Source organism: Lissotriton vulgaris, chromosome 12, assembly GCF_964263255.1.
Source record: "Lissotriton vulgaris chromosome 12, aLisVul1.2, whole genome shotgun sequence".
Taxonomy (NCBI): Eukaryota; Metazoa; Chordata; class Amphibia; order Caudata; family Salamandridae; genus Lissotriton; species Lissotriton vulgaris.
The window spans coordinates 90,604,124-90,625,282 of NC_141700.1; the positions used below are offsets into that span (position 1 = coordinate 90,604,124).

The following is a 21,159-nucleotide window of genomic DNA, read 5'->3' on the forward strand; positions in this document are numbered from 1 at the left end:
TGGCTTGGTAGTTTGGTTTGCCCTGTTCCCATCATGCACTGGGACAGGAACAGACTAATTTGCATGTAGCCAGGTTCTGAGCTGGGATGGTGCAGTGAGCTAAAAACGGTGATGGATCAAGCCCTGATCTTTGGACTGGGTAAGAGTGGTCTGCTTAATTCAGACACTCTGTTCATCACCACCCCCTTTTCTGAATCATTTTGTCCACCATAAGCGTGGAAGGGTATACTCAGATGTGAGTCCCTTGCTCATTGCACCATCAGGATTCAAGCAAGCCGGGCCGACGACGGCTGGAATGCCAGAAACCGGTCCCCGGAAGCTTGTTTCCTTCCCAGTATAAGAATTGGCTTGGTAGTTTGGTTTGCCCTGTTCCCATCATGCACTGGGACAGGAACAGACTCCTTTGCATGTAGCCAGGTTCTGAGCTGGGATGGTGCAGTGAGCTAAAAAACGGTGATGGATCAAGCCCTGATCTTTGGACTGGGTAAGAGTGGTCTGCTTAATTCAGAAACTCTGTCCATCACCACCCCTTGTTGTTAAATATTTTGTCCACCCTAAGCGTGGAAGGGTATACTCAGATGTGAGTCCCTTGCTCATTGCACCATCAGGATTCAAGCAAGCCGGGCCGACGACGGCTGAAATGCCAGAAACCGGCCCCCGGTAGCTTGTTTCCTTCCCAGTGTAAGAATTGGCTTGGTAGTTTGGTTTGCCCTGTTCCCATCATGCACTGGGACAGGAACAGACTAATTTGCATATAGCCAGGTTCTGAGCTGGGATGGTGCAGTGAGCTAAAAAACGGTGTTGGATCTAGCCCTGATCTCTTGACTGGGTGAGAGTATTCTGCTTAATTCAGAAACTCTGTCCATCACCACCCCTTGTTGTTAAATACTGGATTCAAGCAAGCCGGGCTGAAGACGGCTGGAATGCCAGAAACCGGTCCTCGGAAGCTTGTTTCCGGTCCAGGGAAGGCATGGCTTGGCAGTTCGGGCAGGACTGTTCCCATGAGTCACAGGGTCAGACTGATTTGCATATAGCCATGTCTGAACTGGGGTGGCAGAGTGGGCTAAAGAACGGTGATAGATTAAACCAAGATCTTTTGACTGGGTGTGAGTGTTTGATTGGTTCAGATGCTCCGTCCATTACCACCCCCTTTTGTACCGCTTTTGGCCACCATAAGTGTGGCAGGGTATGCTCAGACGTGAGTCCCTTGCCCACTTTGCCACTGGATTCAAGCAAGCCGGGCTGAAGACGGCTGGAATGCCAGAAACCGGTCCTCGGAAGCTTGTTTCCGGTCCAGGGAAGGCATGGCTTGGCAGTTCGGGCAGGACTGTTCCCATGAGGCACAGGTTCAGACTGATTTGCATATAGCCATGTCTGAACTGGGGTGGCAGAGTGGGCTAAAGAACGGTGATGGATTAAACCCAGATCCTTTGACTGGGTGTGAGTGTTTGATTGGTTCAGATGCTCCGTCCATTACCATCCCCTTTTGTACCGCTTACTGGGAAAGGGGACACTGGATTTTAGTCTGCTATCCTTTGTGAAATTCTATGTGTATTGCAACATTGGAGTGTTTGAACATGATCCTGTGCGTCACATGGGCTCCATCTTTGTATACTGTTCCAGCGAAGCATACAAAGACGAGCCCTGCAGTTGCATACCCCAAAGATAGTAGCCTTCAACTTCAAACAGGTAGCTTGAAATCGTACCACAATTCTGTGAATCTGAATTGGTTGTAAAAAATAACCATGCATTTAATAAACGATTACTTAAGCAACCTCAGGCATTTAAAAGGTCTTTGTGAAGAGAGTAAGAACTAAACACAATTAATACTTTCTGTGCAAGATATTATTAAAACATACTGTACCCACTATATAAGTGTGTATAATACATATATATATATATATATATATATATATATATATATATATATATACACATATACTCATATATGTGTGTGTGTGTGTGTAGGAAGATATATATATATATATATATATATATATATATATATATATATATATATATATATATATATAAAATATATAAAATATATATATATATAATTTATGATTTGGAGCTGCTTTCCAGTACACCCCCAAACAAAGAGCAGAGTGGTGTAGTAGTGTAACAAGGCACAAGTGCTTACCTATCAAGTCAGAGACTTTATCCGTAACAGTCCTTGATGCCCGGACAAGTGCATTATCACTTTCATCGTACTTCATTTTAATTTCAAAGAATCCTGAAAAGGAAACAAAGAGAAAATGTTCTCATATGAACTGGGTTGTTTAGTGTAGTTGTGCATGAGTTACGCTTGAGAGGTTTAAGCTGATCAGTAACTTGAGTCGAGAGCAACCCACCTTGAATACAAAAATTTCTAGCTATCGCGACAAGAATTTTAGATTCTATTAAGGACACGGAGGCGAGGATTATGCTTTCTCATTTCTTTACTGCAACAACAGCAGCCAATGAAAATGAAAGTACACATGTAAAAAATAACATTTCTCATGAGGCTTTGAACCACGCCTCTCTTACAACAACCAATCACAAAGGTATCAAGTCTATAAATCCTGGAGACACTACTCCGGCCTCCTCTTTCTTTGCGTGAACTGTCAGTAACAGTCTCATCACACTGAAAAGTTTAATACAGCAACGGAAAACAGATCCATCAGAAGCCCCAACGGAAATATCTTGAATCGAAAAGGAAAACCTCCATCCGGAAGGAGCGGTAGCCAAAAGCACAGGCGGTCTTCAACTCTTGTTGGAGTCGTTTCCTAGAATAGAAAAAGGGAAGTTTGAGAAAAGTTTCCACCACAACCTAGATCGTTGTAAGGGTGGGCAAAAGAGTTAGGTAAAACCACGTAAACAACAACAGTTGCATAACAGTCCCAACGGGTGGGATAATCCTCACCTCCGTGTCCTTAATAGAATCTAAAATTCTTGTCGCGATAGCTAGAAAATGTTGTATTCTATGGCAGGACCGGAGGCTTCTGATTATGCTGGTTCAAAGCTCACATTAAAGCTCGTCAATCACAGCATCAGAAACATGAGGAATCGGTTTGTAATAAAACACCTTAAACATTGAGTCTGAGGACCAGTCAGCTGCCTTCAGAATGTCCTCCAAGCGGGAACCCAATAAATAAGCTTTAGAAGCCATCGCACCCCTCGCAGAGTGTGCCCCATAAGCAGAAACATCAATGCCGGCCTCCGACATGATCCACCTGACCCATCTGGCTAGAGTAGCAGCAGCGACTGGCTTGAACGGTTTTTGAATGGATATCAATAACTGTCCCAGAGGATCTGCCCTGTGTACACTAGTACGCTCCTCATAACATTTAAGACACTGAAGAACACACAACCTGCCGTTATGAGGAAAGGCAGGATAATCAACTGAACGGGACATGGTCTTAGTACGTCTAGTAATGATAAAAGATACACCTTGGGGTGAAAACATTCTCCCAGCCAAGTCCAAAGCCCTGACATCTGAAACCCTCCGACATGAAATAAGGCACAATAGCATAGTAAGCTTGGCAGAGAGTTGTTTCAGAGACAAATCACCATTATCGGGCCAGGATTCCAACAAATTCAGAACCTTATTAACATCCCACATGGTGGAATACCTGGGCCGAGGAGGGTTGGCCACACTCACACCTTTAAGTAACTTACATACCAAGGGATGCATCCCCACAGGTTTACCATCTATGTGATCGTGACCAGCAGAAATAGCAGACCTGAAGTTGTTAACCGACCTGTAGGCCAGGCCAGAAGTCGCACACTCTGACAAAAAGTTCAGTATCTCTGTTATATTTGATCCCACGGGATCCACCTGTATTGAAAGGCACCAACCCACCCACTTCTTCCACGAAGCAGAGTATCGTTTTCGGGTGGAAGGAGCCCACGCTTGCTGCATAAAGCTGGAAGCCTCTCGCGAAAGGCCTGCAATGCGTTCATGTCTCCGGTGAGCGTCCATACCATCAATGACAGCTGGTTCTGCAGGACCAGGGGGTGGCACGTTCCCACTGGGTCCTGCAGAAGCGTTGGGAAGACTGGGAGCCGGAAGGGGAGGTCTATTGACAACTCCAACAGTGTGGGAAACCACGACTGAGTCGACCAATAAGGCGTTACTAGCACCACCGTCGCCTCCTGCCGGCGCAGCAATGCCGCTACTCTCGGGATCAGTGCAAACGGTGGAAACGCATAATTCCTTTGCTGTCCCCAATGATGAAGGAACGCATCCGTCCCCAGAGCCATCGGGACCGGTCTCCAACTGTAAAACAGAGGAAGGTGGGCATTGAGGCGCGAGGCAAACAGGTCTATCCGACATGGGCCTCGTACTGACATGATCTGGGAAAACAGCGATGGATGGAGCCTCCAATCGCCGGAGTCCCGGAGAAATCGGGAATGCCAATCCGCTACTTGATTGAGTTTCCCGGGAAGATATTCCGCCACCACGGAGATCTTGCGATCCAGGCAGAAGTGCCAAAATTCCTTCGCAATGTGCACCAGCATCCGGGACTTCGTCCCGCCCAACCGGTTGATGTATCGCACCGCGGAGACATTGTCCATCCGAAGGAGGATACAACAATTGCTCTTCAGCGGCGAGATAGATCTGATGGCAAAGGACCCTGCCAGCAGTTCTAGACAATTGATATGAAGTGATAGTTCGTCTGCAGACCAACGTCCTCCTGTGGCAAACTCGCCGCAGCGAGCGCCCCAGCCCCACTGGCTGGCGTCGGATTCCACTACCACACCGGGGCTGTGCCGAAAATAGCTCGGCCGTTCCAGGCCGACATGTGGTCCAGCCACCACTGAAGCTCCTCCCTGGACTCGGAGGAGAGAGGGATCAAATGATCGTAGTGAAAGTTTCTCTGTAGGTAGAAGATCTTGAGCCTCTGCAGGGCTCTGTAATGCAAAGGTCCGGGAAAAATGGCCTGAATCGACGAGGCCAGAAGGCCCACAATCCGTGCCAAAACCCTCAAAGAAATCTTCTCTTTGGCCAGGGTAGCTGTGATCTCTCTCTTGATTGACCTGATCTTCGGCAGAGGAAGGAGAAGCTGGGCCGGAACCGATCTATCAGGAAGCCTAGGAATTCCATCTGCCGATCCGGTAGCAGCACCGATTTCTTGGTGTTGATCACGAATCCCAGATTCTGCAATAAGGACGTCGTCCACTCCAAATGCGTGAGAAGGAGGGACCGGTCCTGTGCCAGGATCAGCATATCGTCTAGATAGACAATCAACCGAACTCCCATCTCCCGGAGGCGGGAGACCACCGGCCTGATCAGTTTGGTGAACACCCAAGGGGCCGAGGACAGTCCGAAAGGAAGCAACTCGTAACGAAACCAACGCCCTTTCCAGGGGAACTGCAAAAACTTTTGATGTGATGGGCAGACTGGGACCGTCAAGTAGGCATCTTTCAGGTCCAGTCTGACCATCCAATCGTTTTCCAATAAAAGGTCTCGCAAAAGATGGATGCCCTCCATCTTGAAATGCCGATACACGACAAAGGGGTTGAAATCCCTCAAGTTTAACACGAGGCGCTGACCGCCACCTTTCTTTTGAACAAGAAAGTCGTTGCTGCAGAAGCCTCCCGGAAGGAAGGCTCCTACAGCAATGGCCCGTTTTGCCAAAAGCTCGTCCAGTTCTGAGTCTATAAAACTCTGTTCGAGATGGCAAAAAAAGGAGAGGACGGGGGGGGGGGGGGGGTTGAATGGGGCAAGACACCATCTCTATCTCGTAACCCTGGACGGTCCGAAGGACCCACACATCCGAAGTGAGAGCTGCCCAATTTTTGACAAAATGGCGCAATCTTCCCCCTAACGGAAGTAAAGGAAGAGAGAGACTTACCGGAAGATTGGTTATCGAAGTTCTTGTAGCCTCGATTGATTCCTTTGTTGTAGCGGCCCCTGAAGCCGCGTGATCGGGACGGGTAAAAACCGGCTTGATCCGGTTCTTGCGTGTACCCTCTTCCCCGCCTAGGGGCGTAACCTCTTTGAGGACTGGGATTTGAGTAGCGGCCGGTCGAACGTCCTCTGCCACGCCCGGCCCTACCAGAGACCTGCAGAAAACGTTTCAGCGATGCTTGAGACTTGTCCAAAGAAGCGAAAGTGTTCACAAATTTAGCAATATCTTTAACGAAATTGTCCCCAAACAACTGTCCTTCCGCCAAAGGACCCGGCTCCGAGGAAGCCAAATCCACCAGCTGGGGGTCGATTCGGAGAAGGACGGACTTCCGCCGTTCCGAGGCAAGGGCGCAATTCGCGTTGCCCAGCATACAAATGGCCCTCTGAGCCCAACCAGCCAGAACCTCAGGGTGTATGGCGGCACCAGTCTCTTGCGCCTGCAGGGCCAATTCTAGGATCTTGTCCAACGGGCCCGAAAGGTCGAGGACCTTATCTTGGCACGCTCGGAGCGCGCGATCAATCCCTTTCTTCGGGTCCTTTTTATACTTTTTAAGAAAAGTGGTCATGGAAGGGTCAATGTCCGGTGTGAGAGCCACTTTATGGGGCAAATCAGGGCGCGGGCATTCAGATTTCAGGCGGGCACGAACCTCCTTGTCGAAACCCTTGCGGAGATGAGTCTCCAGATAGGACGCCACCGCAGGAGGGGGAACCCAGTCGGATGACCTGGGGTGGACAATGTCCGTCGGGTCAAATAAAAAGGGAGTGGGAATGACCGGGGAAGTGTGTTTACGCTTTTTAGTGAGTTTGCGCGGAGCGGCATCCGAGGAATCGGTATCGGTGCCAGTATCCGTCGTGGTGATAACCAGGGGGGAATTGGGGGGAGGGGTAACAGGCTTGTCTTGGGAACGAGACTCCTGGGACTTATAAAGTTTGTCGTAAGACTGGGCATGCGGCCAGGAAAGGTCAAGAGCCGCCTTTTCGGGGGAGGGGGGTGAAGGGAATCTTTGCCCGGAGCGGGTATCGGCTTACCCGGGACCAGCAGGTCCAACTTCTTGGCCAAAGGGGAGAGGGCCGAGGAAAGGGCTTTATCCAATTTGGCATCGAGTTTCTTGTCTATGATCTCCTCCATGGAGTCCCCTTCATAGAACTCCTGCTGTCCCTGATAACCATACGCAGCATCCTCCTCCTCGCAGAACTCAGTGTCTGCCATCGCAATCAGGAATCCGAAAATTCCGACTCCAATCCCCAGCGGGAAGCAAAGACCAGCCCAAGCAAGGGCGTCGAGGATGGGGGGTGCCAGGCGCAGGAGCCGGAAATACCAGGAAAAACAAGAGCAAGGTCTAGTCCCACTCTAGGACTAATGGAGGAAAAGGGTATGTCGCCTGACCCAACAGAAGCTGCCCAAAAGCACGGAAATCGCCCACGGCTCCTGGCCCAAGCTGCGTCGATCCCCACTTCAGCCGGGGGCAGAGCGTTGATCTGGCACCTTCGAGAACCGCGCGTGCCAAAACGGCGTGCGCGGTCTCCCCGAGACGTGCGTAAGGCCTCAACGGCTCCTACGCACGCTCGTCCCCGAGGGGAGGGCTAACCCCTCACAAGTGCGGCTAGCCGAAGCGTGCGCCGCGGGCAGCGACGACTGAAAGTCGGGGGAAAAATCGGACGGGCCATAGGTGCGCAACACGCGCCACCACGGGGAAGCGGGAAACGGAGCAAAGCTCCGGCCCCAATCTAAGAGCAAAGCGGACAACATAAGAATAGAAAATGTCAAGAGAGCGTGAAGCGATCAATCAACCCATGCAATACACATGAATAACAAGAAACAATAGTCAATGGCATAAACCAATGTAAAAGGCATAAAGCACAAGTAATAGCAAACATGAAAGGAAAGAGCACTTATCTGGGCTGCGGAGCAGCAAAGAAAGAGGAGGCCGGAGTAGTGTCTCCAGGATTTATAGACTTGATACCTTTGTGATTGGTTGTTGTAAGAGAGGCGTGGTTCAAAGCCTCATGAGAAATGTTATTTTTTACATGTGTACTTTCATTTTCATTGGCTGCTGTTGTTGCAGTAAAGAAATGAGAAAGCATAATCAGAAGCCTCCGGTCCTGCCATAGAATCTAAACTAGCCATCCTGAGTTATTGGCAATGTTGAATCTTCGTAAAGTACTCTCCTTACCACTCGATAACGACTTATAGTGCAAAGCAAAGGGTGACGAGGGAAAGAATCAGCAGTTAAAATATATCATAAACATCCTGTACTTTGATAGAATGACTGCTGAATGACTTTCTCACTTTGGGATTGTGGGTAGGAGTATAAATAAAGTTTTTTCTAGGTGTGAAGAGTTATGGTGGCAAGGGTACATTGGAACAAGAAAGGAAGAGAACAGATTGACGCCTCTCTGCTGAATCAACTGTGAGATGTTTTATGCCAGCTCCATCTCAGTAAGTATAAAATCCAAAATGAAAGTCTGGGTTTCCACTACCTAAAAGGTCACAAAATATGGACATTCCACCATTTTAGCTGGGGTTCACCCCAGTCCTTGCAATTACACTCCAGAATGCCTTATCAGTATTTATGGATGATCTCAATAGTCACCTAGAAGCAGCGGATGTTGTTAGGTAAACAGTTCTTCAGTACCAAGGCTTGGCAGGCTCCCAAACCAGTTCATAATGTCCCGAAGGAGTCGGCAAGTCAAATTGAAAGTTGATAAGCACAAGATAACTTTCATAGTTCCAGAGTGACTAAGCAAAGTCATCCAACATAATATGACTGGTTGTCTTTTGAGGGAGAAAGAGAATTGGTTTTAGCATTTAGGACTGAAGCAGCCCGAATCCGGACCCCAAATTATTTGGATGGAGGGCAACGGAGCAACTACTGATATTGCTGGTGTGGGAAGTGTCATAGGGTTAACCTGGAAACAATAAAGTTGACCGGGAGGAAGGGTGGTTTAAGACTGCCATGTCTGAAACCGGTTTCAACATACTGTTGATGCTACTGGGTGGTTAGATGAAGAAGTTAAGTGGGAGAAAAGATTGCAAGCGGGCCTAACAAGATCAGATTGATTGACAAGAGCTACTAGTGATCAGGAATCTTTTCCCCAAATAATATGCTTACGCAGTGAGACAGATGAGCAAGGCATGGGAAAGTGCGGTGCAAATGTTTTTATAGAAATCACCTAGTGCACTTGTTAAGACATACCTGGCGTTTACTACATTGTAAGAGGATCAATCATGACTAGGGCTCCCGGTTTGTTTTCCGTTTAAACTGATTTTTACATATAAATACAGACGGAAAACAAGTTTTCCTTTATCTGTATTTATATATAAAAAAGGGAAAATACTAGTATATGTCATTGACTTTAAAAGAATCACACCCCCAACCATCTGGTGTCTCCCCCTCCTTAGAGGGTAAAGAGGTGTCAGCCCGTCTGAGACAGCTTCCCGGCTCTCGCGCACACAGCCGCACCTGAGTACTTCACAGGTCTTTGAAAGACTATAAATGAGGCTTTATTGTTCACCCCTCAGCCCCTGCCTCTTCACTCTGTCAATTGCTCCAGCACCCGTCTTTTCCTCGCAGACTGGGTTTTACAAGAGCAGATTCTGTGTTGGAGTGCCTGGTTTGCACCTCACTTTCAAATGTGTGCAGGACTCTGTATTGATTTTTAATTAGGAATTGTGAAGATTGTGGTGTTTAACGAGGGAGAAAGAGTAAGGCAGTGCCTTGCAATCACCTATTCCACAACGACTGTAAAGTGCCCTGGCTTGAACAGCATGACACGTGTCCTGTGTGTCAAAAAAGTTTAACCGGACAGAACACAGTCACAAACACATATGCAGTAAAAGTGTTTCTTCTTTTTTTGGATCCATTTCATTGTGGGGCTTCAACCTCTTGCCTCATTTCTCAGCGCACGCACAATAAAGCTCTCTGTTTGTTTCTCATTTTTTTTAAATCTTATGTCGAAAACTTCTCTTAATCCCCTGCATTCGTGGTTGGAGGGGGGAGGGAGGCTTTTCGCCCCTTACCGGCTACAGATGAAGTGCCCCTCCATGTTCCGGCCGGGAACATGGGACTCAGTGTACTGGTTGTACTGTGCTTATCTAAATAAATACTTTATTACAATATTAAAACGTTGATCTTTACACTAAGTCCTTTGCACTCTGCTTGGTTAAGGCTTCTTGAGTTTGGCTGAAATTATATTTTTGACAAGCTCAAGTGAGCCAGTTTAAATTGCTCTATTCTCTCCCATGCACCTTTACATTTCACAATACCCAGCTATGCTGGCTTTATAATGCCATTTTTGCCACATATTTGGGCTCAGAGTGGAGATACCAACATGGCAGAGTAAATGCACTCAAAGTTCAAAGAAAACATAAAAACAATGATTTTACAGGTACACACCTTAAAGACTACACAGTAAATCTAAAACGGTTTAAAGGCTATTACATTTCTCCAAATGTCTTTTAATGTGTGGTAATAACAATACAGTGTAGGTTTCATGTCAAGACCTAAGATGCTATAAAGTTTTGTTTTTTATGGTGCTACATGAAGGTGCCGCCTCCCTACACTTTTAGAAACCTGGCTACCTGTGGCTCTCCACAGTTCCGGCTCATTCCCTTCCCACCTCTTCAGCATTATCAGTATACCTTTTTGGCTGTGTACCTTCACTATCTCCATAGCCAGTTGCCTAGTGGCCGAAATCTTCATTTCCAAGAACGTAAGAGGGCAATCACACAGGCAATCGGCTTCTATTACAGGCAGGTGCCTCAACGGTTATTTTCTTTCCTAAATCTGGTAACTGTGACATCTATTCCTGTTATGTAGTTGTATTTAGTTGAAAATGGAAGACACTTTGCACATAAGATAAAACCATTCCGAAGGCATTTATTGGTGGGGTGGTAACATACTTAAATGAGATGATGTCAGATAGTCGTAGCTAGTGTAGTGAGACGCAGACACATCACATGCAGTACATAGAGCAAGACTATTGCAAAATACATGAAAGAGTAAAGGTGTAGGTTAGCAAGATTGCATCACAGTGTAGACGCAGGTAGGATGCAAGGAGTGATGCTGGTTCAGGGGTACCCACATTTAAAGCTTTTGAATCTGAAGAGATCGTCTTTAAGGACTCTTTCAGAGGAAATTCTTATTAAACGCATCAAATATGATAGGTGTACTCGATGGTGGAGCTTTCTATCCTTTCAGCCAAAAGGGCCAGGGTGGCTTCACAGAGCTCAGTTATTATTTGGGTATCAATAACATCTGTCAACTATGAGTGTTTGCTTTTTTCCAGTATGTTGTTACTTTTTTCAGGCAGCATATTACTGTAGTCTAGTGCATAATTTGAATTGAATTGCTTTCAGGTGTTTATAGCGGGGCACAATTGGGTTGCAGCTGAAGGCAGTGCGAGTTTCTCCCAGTGGGGCAGTAAGGTGTTCAGTGGGGGAGAGGATGTGGCACTCTGCCGATGGCAGAAACTGCAAGGCTCTGAGTCAAATGGCTTGTGATAGCACTTTTAGGCATATTTGGGACATTCTGCAAATGGCAACGTTTTCAGATGAATGTATAGTGTTGACCAATAACAACCGAGTGTATGTGTGCATTCACAATTTAAATAAATGTGGAAAAATACTAGCTGTAGCGACGTCTTTTGCTTGTGGCAAAAATAAATGTGGATAAATATGGAAAAAATGGCCAGAAAATAAATATGGATAAATACAGATGGAAATGGCAAAAAAATAAATACCATAAAACCGGGAGCCCTAATCATGACATAGAACTGGAACAGTGTAAAGAGGGCGGCTGTGAGGCAGGAGACTTCCATCGTAGCAATGCGTTAATAACCTTTGAGGAAGCTCTGGACACCATTGGTGCCAAGGCAGGAACAATTGTACAATAGGAAAAACTATGGAAATCTGCTAAAGAATTATGGATGGGTTCCTAAAGGATCGCTAGGTAACAGAGACCTGATGTCAATGCTAGCTTTGACATCAGAACTCAGCTGGTTGACAACCTGCCTGGTGCACTGAGTAAGGACAGGAGCAAATACTATTGTTCCCTGTTTAGGATTAGTGGGAGGCTGAGAGTCTGGAACCAACTTCAAATAAAGAGCGTGAGAGGGCCTGTCGCGGATTAGGCATATCTCAAGCAATGCTACATTTAAGTAAGCTCAGTTTAGTAGAACTTAATGGGCATAAGTGGAATTGCAAAGGTTATATCCAGAGAAACCCCCTCAATGCCTTAAATGTAGGGTGAATAATTCTGTGATCCTCAATACCATCAGTACTACCTGTTAGGAAAAACATTTAAGCCGGCTTCGTCCCATGATATGGTCTTGATTTCTAGCCATGCTACACCCAATAGAAGGGTTGGATGCCAGTACTAACACCTAAACAGGACTTCCTTCGTCCAAAACCAAAACAAAAGAAAAAATAAGGTACAAATTTGCTCCTTTGGGCACTGTATTCACAAAGGAATGCCGAGCACAGTATTTGATAAGAACAAGCGAGTCGCAATTGAACAGCTATATGAAGGACATGCAAGAGTGAACCGTAACCAAGGAATTTAAATGCACAAGAATGGATTATAAGCTCACAGAGAATTTGTAGACTGGGCAATGATGAATCAAAGGCTGTCAGATCCCCCTGGATCCAGGCCGCCGCAAGGCGTCTAATTTACTTTAAGAGAATAATGTAAAGGGCGGGAGGAGCCAAGCCAGCGACCGAGATGTCCGCATAGACACTCGGCTCCGTGAGCCCTTTCACCCCGCGCATAAATCCTGGCAACTATCCTGAGCAGTAACGGCATATTTAAGTAGAACTGCCACTTACTGTCTGCTCCTGAGGCTTCTACGTGCGGCAGACCCGGAGATATGTCACCGACTCTTCTGAGGCCCTCGCGGCGCTGAGACCTGGGTGTCGATTGACAGGAGTAGCCGTCCGCGACTGCGACAACAGCGGCCACTGGTGGTGGTGAAGAGTCGGCCGGAGGGCGCCGGTGAATTGATGGGCCGATGGCGGCAGTGACGACCCAGTCCACTTCACGGAGTGCCCCGTGGGGCTGCATGGCAAAGCAGGGTCGAGGTGCATGGTATCTGGCCCCCCTCCCCCCTCCCCAGGTCTGTGTCCGGGCATAATCAAGGACTACCCCCGGAATCGGCGGGCAGCTCCCGGGGGGCGGCAGAGATTTTGTTTAGCCCTTTGGTGACTTTTCTTCGGGGAGCCTGCCTTGTTGTGCATTCTGTAGCCCCCTGGTTTGGGGCCTGGTCCCCGAGGTGAGGTGTAGAAGGACGTGGCCGGATCGCCTAAGATGGCGGCCGGCGCCCCCCTATGCGGACCACATCCAGGTCCAACGGCTGCCGTGTGGATGAGATCGGGGGACTGGCGGCGCGAGAAGGAGCCCACATCCAAGGATGTACTGGCTGCACTAACGAACATGCACGAAACCCTGATCTGTAATGCCCGAGACTTGGGAAGAAGGATGGCCGCCATTGCTGTCCCGCAGGTTCATGCGGGCACAGTTCGCCCTCAACGGAGTGCCGCCGTGCCCGCCTCTGTGGTCGTGCGGAGTGCTGCAGCTACACCTAATTTCCTGGAGCTGCTGGAAGACCCGGCTCCTTTTATCGCCCTGGACAGCTTGGTGGTGCATGCGAGTGTCTCTTCGGGGCACATGTCTACTTGGAGGCTGGGAAAACAACGCTGATCTCTTTTTTGGACTGCCCCGGAGCTGTCTCGGCGCTTGCCGGATTGTGTGACTCTCCCTCCTTGGACGATGAGACTGTGTTCGGCCTTGGGGAAGCTCTCGGGGTCAATGTCAACGCAAACGGATTTCCGCCATGCATGTTCGGATGGGTTCGAGTTGCTGAAGTCCCATGCAGCGGTAACTCGGCCTTGCCCGCCCGGATCCCTTGGACCCTCCACGCCGCTCTGTGTACCGATTGATAAGTGGACGTACGTTGGTTCCATTGCTAGACAAGGCCAGGGATGACACCGTCTAGAGTCTAGTGGACTTATTGTTGGATGACGGTGCTTTGGGGACATTCGACCGGGATTGTAAGGCTGGTTTGGTCGATGATTGACGTTCTCCACGGTTATTCTGCTCTCGCATTTGGGATGTCTCCTGGGCAAGGGGTGTAGGGTGGGGCCGGGTGGTAAGATTGAGGGCCCTCCTCCACTTTTTTCTTCTCTTCTTCTTTCTCCTCTTTCTACATTTCGGGTCTCCATTAGGGCGACAGGCACGCTGCTGGGGGGGGGGGGGGGGGGCAGGCCGTGGCCTTCTGCAGGGGTGCAGGGTGGGGGGTATGGGGTTTGTCACATTGTCCGTTATTTGTTTCTATGGCCCTTTAGTCTTTCTCCTTCATTAGTGTCGTCGATCGTCATGTCTCCTACAATAGGTTTCGTATTGAGGGGTGGGGTTGAGCTTTGCTACGTAACGGGTCTGTGCCTACATTTCTCCTGATTTGCTTACCTTCTCCCCACTGCTTCATTTGTGTTTGTACTATTTGTGGATATCCTGATTTATGCTCACTATTGTGGGACCATGTATGACTGTATGGCACTTACTTTTAGTTTTTCCTTTATTGTAAAATGAACCTTTATACTCCTGCATTCAGACCTGTACGCCTCAATACAAGTCGTGTCCTGCACATTTGTAAGACCCCGGTTTTCGAACTGCTACAACTTTTCACATTGCTTTGCTGTACTTTTGCTCTGACTAGCGGCGGCCGGGGTGGTTGTAGGCCCATACTTGTAATTGCTTGAAGTAATAATAAAGGTTCCCAAAAAAAAAAAAAGAGAATAATGTAAAGGAAGAATGTGAAGAAAGAGTAGCCACGCGTGTCTGGCTCAGCGAATAATTTTCTGATTGGAACAAAATGTGTAATGTGAAAGCAATGAATTTAATGTCTGATGTTTAACCGCCATGCTATACCGAATTACATGGTAGCAGTGCAGATTACTAAAAAATGGGGTATGAGTTACTGAATTTAGACTAGTGTTGTAGCCTAAAAGATGATGTTCTCTCTAGCAATCCCTTTATGATATTTTAAAATACTGAATAATGGTCTATTGTTGACATCGCTCATGTAGTTGACTATGTCTACTTCTAACTTTAAGCAAAGATGCAGGATGTAACTAATTCTAAGTCTTATTCTGCTCTATACATTTACGCGAAAATGAAGGGCTCATGCATAAGCAATAGGCATGTAACAACACCAGAAAAATAGTGCACCTCCTCTATCGGATGAAGTGGAAGGAAGTAGGCAGTGCTGGTTTGCTTCCATGCAGAAACAGTATTTGATAGAATAAACAAACTATATGCAAAGGTTTTGGGAAAGGGTTGGTACGGCGTAAATATGTCCACAGGGATGAAGCCAATAAGGTAGCATCCAGTGCTAGGATGCTTGTCAATTGAGACATTTCAGACTAATTTCAACAGCAGAGGGTAACCAGGCCGGTGTGCCCTATGTAATACTGCTCTTATTTGTGTTGGCAACATAATCGCTAGCGACCAGGATGCAGGAGAACAAGAGCACACAGGGCCTATCTGTAGGATGTGAAGATCATAAAATTACATTTATTATGGATGATTTGATTTTCAACTTTTGAGAGAATCAATGGATTAGCGCCAAGCCCTACTGTAAGAACATGTTAACTTGATAAAGAGTCATTGTTTAAAATAAATGATCAATATCAGTATAAGCGCAGAGGCAAGGAAAAGATCCAGGCTGGGGGGGTATACCACCGGAGCTACCTAGGAATCACAGTAACTGGGTCTGAACTAACTGTGTCTCCTCTAAGGGATCAGGTGGACTACAGCATAAGGAAGGGCTCCTATATTTCATGATTAGAACCTGGAGAGCTAACAGAAATGGTTCCAGAGCTGCTCAATCAAATGACTTACTGTTAAAAACCACGTTGTTGTCCTTGAAATCTTTCCACTGCTGGTACCACTTGGAGTCTTTGTGAAGCACAACTCCCATTGCATCCCTGCGGCAAAGGAAAGGAAGAAAACTTAGTGCCGGCAATAAAAATCCACTTATAACTTCATAGCCTAGAGGCAAGCGGTAAACCATTGCAGCGTGAGAATGATGTCCTGAGGCTTTTGCAGGAGAAGCCATCCCAAGTCTACATCCTTTATCATTCTAGATCATATTAGCTATCAGGAATAATCCTGCATGGTATAGTACGCTGTGATATAGGACTCAAGCCAACCCCTCCCGTACCTCCCATTCCCGGACACTCACCCTTCACGACTGCCCCTGAGGTAACGTCCTGGGACACCAACCTGACGACCAGCTCCCCTCCCCTCTCTGTCTTCCAGGAGCCAATCAGGAACGGGCGATTCCCGGAACCACAACCACCTGACCCCGGAAGTCCCGCCTCGGAATCCCCACCGGAACAGGGTAAAAGCGGAAGCAAGGACAGAGACGCCGTCGGAGCAGCGATCTCGTGGCAGGAGGCTCGGACCGGCGTTGAAGCAGACCAGACGAAAGAAGAGGCAGAAGAGTGGAGTGAAGACTGGTGGAGTCCAGAGGAGGAAGCTGAAGAGCGGCCGCAACTCACCTGGGAGTTGCGGCGGAGCGTGTGAGTACTACCAAACCCACCTCTGTAGCACGTTAGGTGCTTTGTATATAGTGTTCGTCCCTCTCTCCTTAGTAGCACAAAGCCTGGCCTGCCCTGTAAAGATTTTGTATAGCACGTCCTCACTTGTACAGCACTTTGTACATAGGCGGAACCCTCACGACCCCTCACCTACACCCTGTCTCTCTTCTCCTTCCGAATCCGTCCCGCTACCCTTCCCTCACTGTCTTTTTTCTACTCCCGTACACTCCTGGTGCTGGTTGTAGAACAGTGTCATAGCGAGACAGGTAGACTAACCGCTCCTTGTCCTCTTTCTCTTCCCTCCGAGGACCACCCAGTACGTAACCATCCCGGCGGACCCATTCCATCACCGGAGGGAGAAGACAAGAAACCATCGCGGACGACCGTACTTCTGTACTATCTTTTTCATCACCTGTACTAACTGTGTTCTTGACGCTATTAAAGACCCACCATTGCACACTACATACGGCCTCCTCGCCTGATTTTCCGGCCCGCCCTAAGCCCAGGTTCACATACGCACTTGTGGAAAACCTTAGCATAACCCTCTCAAGCACAACCAGGGACTAAAAGCTAATAAGCAGCAAGAACACAAATTGTGAGGTCACTGAGGAGGTTGCTAAAGAAAGGTCAGACCCAACCTGCCCTGCTCTGGTCTCGGTTGTTCTAGGTCACTGCTCCACTCCTTCACTGGCAGAGCCACGGTTATTTTCAGTCAATGTGTGGGATGAGACAGGAGCTGGAGGGCTGAGGTTGGGACTTTTTCAGCAGACAGAACAAGACATTTAATTGCTCCAAAAAGCAGGTAGAGCTGCTTTTTTTCAGTGTGTTGTACCTCAAATTCTTACCCTAAGAAACAAACTGTGAGCATTTGAGTTGTGAGGAAAAGTCACAGTGCCCATTACTCTTTCAAGCACTGTGTACTGCTTTGCAAGACACATTCTATCGGTCAGGCCAGAACTATGAGCAGGGTAAAATAGCAACAGAAAAAAACCTCTCCTTCAGTGGAGCTCAACCCATGATGCCACGTAAGAGGAGGAGTTACTGGGAATATATTTTATAAATATAAATCTTTTTAATTTGGAAATTCAAGCTCATTTACACAAGACAGAAGCAGCCACAAACATGTCATAGTAAATTCCTTGGTCACCTACTCATTTGCTTCAAATATTTTGTCTTCTCTTCCTCCATCCCCGGAGTAGTCGGTTCTTTTCCTCAGTCTTGTAGGGGGACGATACGCTCCTGCTTGTCCAAGGACGCTTTCATCAATCTCCTTTTTTACAGTTTCTACACCCTATAATTGAAGAACACAAAACTGAAGCCATGCATTGTGTTACTCAAATGTATCTGTGTCAAAGGGGGTAAACAATATTAAGCTTCCACCAATCTTAGAGGGCATCCAGGGAAGGCAGTGAAAGTAATGGTTAACTACCGTATACTCTTCCATGAACCACAATGTGCCTTCTCCGGGAGGTGTCCGTAAACCACAGACACGTTTGAATTGGCACCAGGAACAAACTATTGTATGAGTAAAAGTAACAGAGGCTTCCCCAGATTGGCCTTCAACCCACAAAGAAAAAAATCTTCTACTGTTCCCAAACACCCTTACCTACTTATACGTCAAGAAACAGGAGTTATTAATATATACTATAGGCACCCACAGTAACTTAAACCAGTTGTGCACACTTCTGTAATTATTCGTAATATTATTTAAGGTGAATCCAAGGACCTTAGTAAGTGCAGGAAGTGATAAATGGACAGATACGGAGTCATGCAGTTGGAGGTAATCAAGATATTTTTTGAAGCACCTGTAAGGCCGGTCAGCCCTATCTCCTGGAGGTTCACTTTACACTGACAGCTTGGAAACATTTTCCTGAAAATAGAAAGTTGCACTTGAGGAGTGCAAATGCCTGGTTTGTGTGCAATTGGTAGCAGACTGTCTTATTCTTCTTAACAGCCAGTGGACGACTGGATGTTCTCAATATGTAAACTAGAGGATTAACACTGCATTAAAATTAAAGTATCTGAAAAACACAGGCAGCATGGAAAAGGCGCGTTTAATCCTCTGCAGAATCTCAGAAATTCCACTTTGAGCCTTGCATGCTGTGGTACGGTGTTCCAGGATGGCGAGTTGTGAACATATACAGTCAACTTGTTCCAAAACATTGGAATTTGGTCATTCATATGGCGACAACTTTGAACAAGGCCATCCCTAGGCAAATTACTTTTTGTAGGATAAAACTGGGTTTTAAACTGTGTTCTTTCTGCACCTTGATTACTGCCTCCCAAAATAAAGTTTGAGGAACAGAATGGGCTTGCATCTTTTTGCTTCACACTGTGCCTACTAAATGTTGAGGCCCTCATACAACTACCTCACAAAGTAACCTGCAAAGCACAAGAGTTGTACACTATTGGCACATGAAATTATATTTGAGAGGTGGAGGAAAAATACCAGGATCTCACACAAGGACATAAAAAAGGAAGAGGCAACCTACAGCTCCACATATAGCATTATCTGAGGTAAGAGAATTAACAAGGACATTTTCATACAAGCGAATAAGAGTTGTCTCTGGGAGAATAGGAAGAAATGTAAGATTGTTGAAGTGTTCTCTAACATAAGTTACAATTAGATACCGGACTGGTAAATGATTATTTGGTGAATATGAAAGACAAGTGTGATTGCTAAGAATATATTTGTGTAAGAAATACCATGTGGATTGCTGATGCAAGACACTCACAAATAATAGAAAAGAGGCCTACAAGCATTAACACTCTACCTGGGAGATGGCCTTAAAGGCAGCAGTCTTTCCTAGTTTTTCGCCTCCTTTGGTCACAGATTCTGCTGAATGCTTAGCTGTTTTTGCCGCTTCTTCAACCCCTTCTTTGAATTTCCGCCCGATGTCACTCTTACTTACTTCATCCAAACTCTAGAAAGAGAATAGTCAAGAATACAATCATGAAATAGCATATTGGAGCTTTTCCAGAGGAGAAAATATGTAAATGACGTTTAAGGAACCATTCAATACATGTGTCACAGGTAGAGCTGGGGATATTTTAAACGACCCATCAGGACTCTAATATAGATGTTTGGGAAAAGTCTTAAAAAACCCTAAACCAGCTCTCCAGTCTCTAAAGAAGATAAATGTTACAAGGCATACCAAAAATAGCAAAGCACATTGAACCATTCATAGTAAATGCCCACTTTCCTTTCAGAAGAAACTCTACATGTATGGACTAACTGGACCCTATATTCTAAGTTCACCCCACTTTAGAGCATCACCTTTCAAAAGGCTCAAATTGGAAAGCCGGCCAAGCCAAGTTCTGGAAACAGATTCTTACCAAAATAATAATAATATAGCAACATCTTGCATTTCTTAAAGCCATAATAATCTATTACCAATCACGTGATACTATGATCACTGCCAAAAAACTATAGTGCTCAAACATGGGATTGAGTCTATAATGACTTATTTCTGCAACACAACCACTAAAGAGCAGCTGTGAGACCGAAGTAAGTCTCCAATCTTTACCCACCACAAGCGACCTTTCTAATATATACCAGACTACTACTCTACACCCTTTTAAGGATGCTGAAAGAGTCTCCATGGAGCCTCAGGACTATCGCAGCATTTGCAACACAGTCATTGGCAGGCACTATATAAATTCTACAAAACGATATACTAAATTCAAGTAACTATGCCCGCTCCTCATTTCAATCCTCCCATCCTCAAGCACACAGTATTACCACTTGCATTTCCACAGCAATCAGATTATCAACATGCAAGCTATCTTTCCTGCTGCCATGGGTCCTTTTGTACCGCATGGGTCTTTGAAGAAGCCTCTCCTTTCATGTTTTTATGCTATCATTTTAACCCCTGCCTCATTCCACCAAGCTCCAATTCCTCACATAATCTGACATTTTCCACAACCAGTCAGGACATAACATAGTCATTAGAGCATGTCCCCTTATTAACTCACAAAAAGCCCTTCCCATCACTAGATGTGCCGCAGTTCTTTGCATTATCAAGGAATGGGATGCCTGATTCTAAGGCATACTTTACTTAGGGTCTGATTTAGATTTTAGCGGATGGATTTCTCTGTCACAACAGTCACGGATATCCCGTCCGCCGAAATATAAATCTCATTGGATATAATGGGATTTATATTTCGGATGGGATATTCATCACTGTTGTGACGGAGTAGCCCAGCAGCCAAGATCTAAATAAGGCTCTTAATTGTCTATTATTAGACTCCTTGATTAACCTATTGAATGATTCCATCTGGTCACTGGAGTGGGAGCCGAACCCCATTAATCACCTTAACCCCAATATTTGATTACCTCAGTTTTTAGCAAAATAATTTGTCTGCAGTTGATCTAGTGGTTAGAGACTACATGCATTAGGAAAACCTCAAGTAGCAAAGTCAAACAGAAATAATATAGTGGAAGCTTAAAGAACTGAGTTTTTACAGAAAAATCAAAATGCGGTACAGAGAAAAATGCACAAATTGCCATGAAGGCCCAATTACTAAAGTACAGTTAAGTCAAAATTCATAAAACTAATGCAATCCCTAGTTAGGCAGAATCTAGATAAACTTTCCGAGTGTCAAATACATAAAAAGGACTGACCGCATCACCCCCCTAAAATTATGAAGGAAAAAAGAAAATGTA

The 21,159-nt window shown here is 46.3% G+C and overlaps 1 protein-coding gene across 1 annotated transcript in view; it reads right to left on the reverse strand.

Moving 5' to 3' along the window:
* The window catches only part of TIMM44 (translocase of inner mitochondrial membrane 44), a 161,725-nt gene that overhangs the window by 85,858 nt on the left and 54,708 nt on the right, over positions 1–21,159 (reverse strand). The window contains exons 5-8 of the mRNA XM_086947308.1: positions 19,268–19,417; positions 17,645–17,784; positions 15,793–15,878; positions 2,144–2,236 (exon numbers count right to left, since the gene is read on the reverse strand). Coding sequence (XP_086803434.1) covers positions 2,144–2,236; positions 15,793–15,878; positions 17,645–17,784; positions 19,268–19,417 — 469 coding nt within the window. The remainder of the gene's footprint in view (positions 1–2,143; positions 2,237–15,792; positions 15,879–17,644; positions 17,785–19,267; positions 19,418–21,159) is intronic.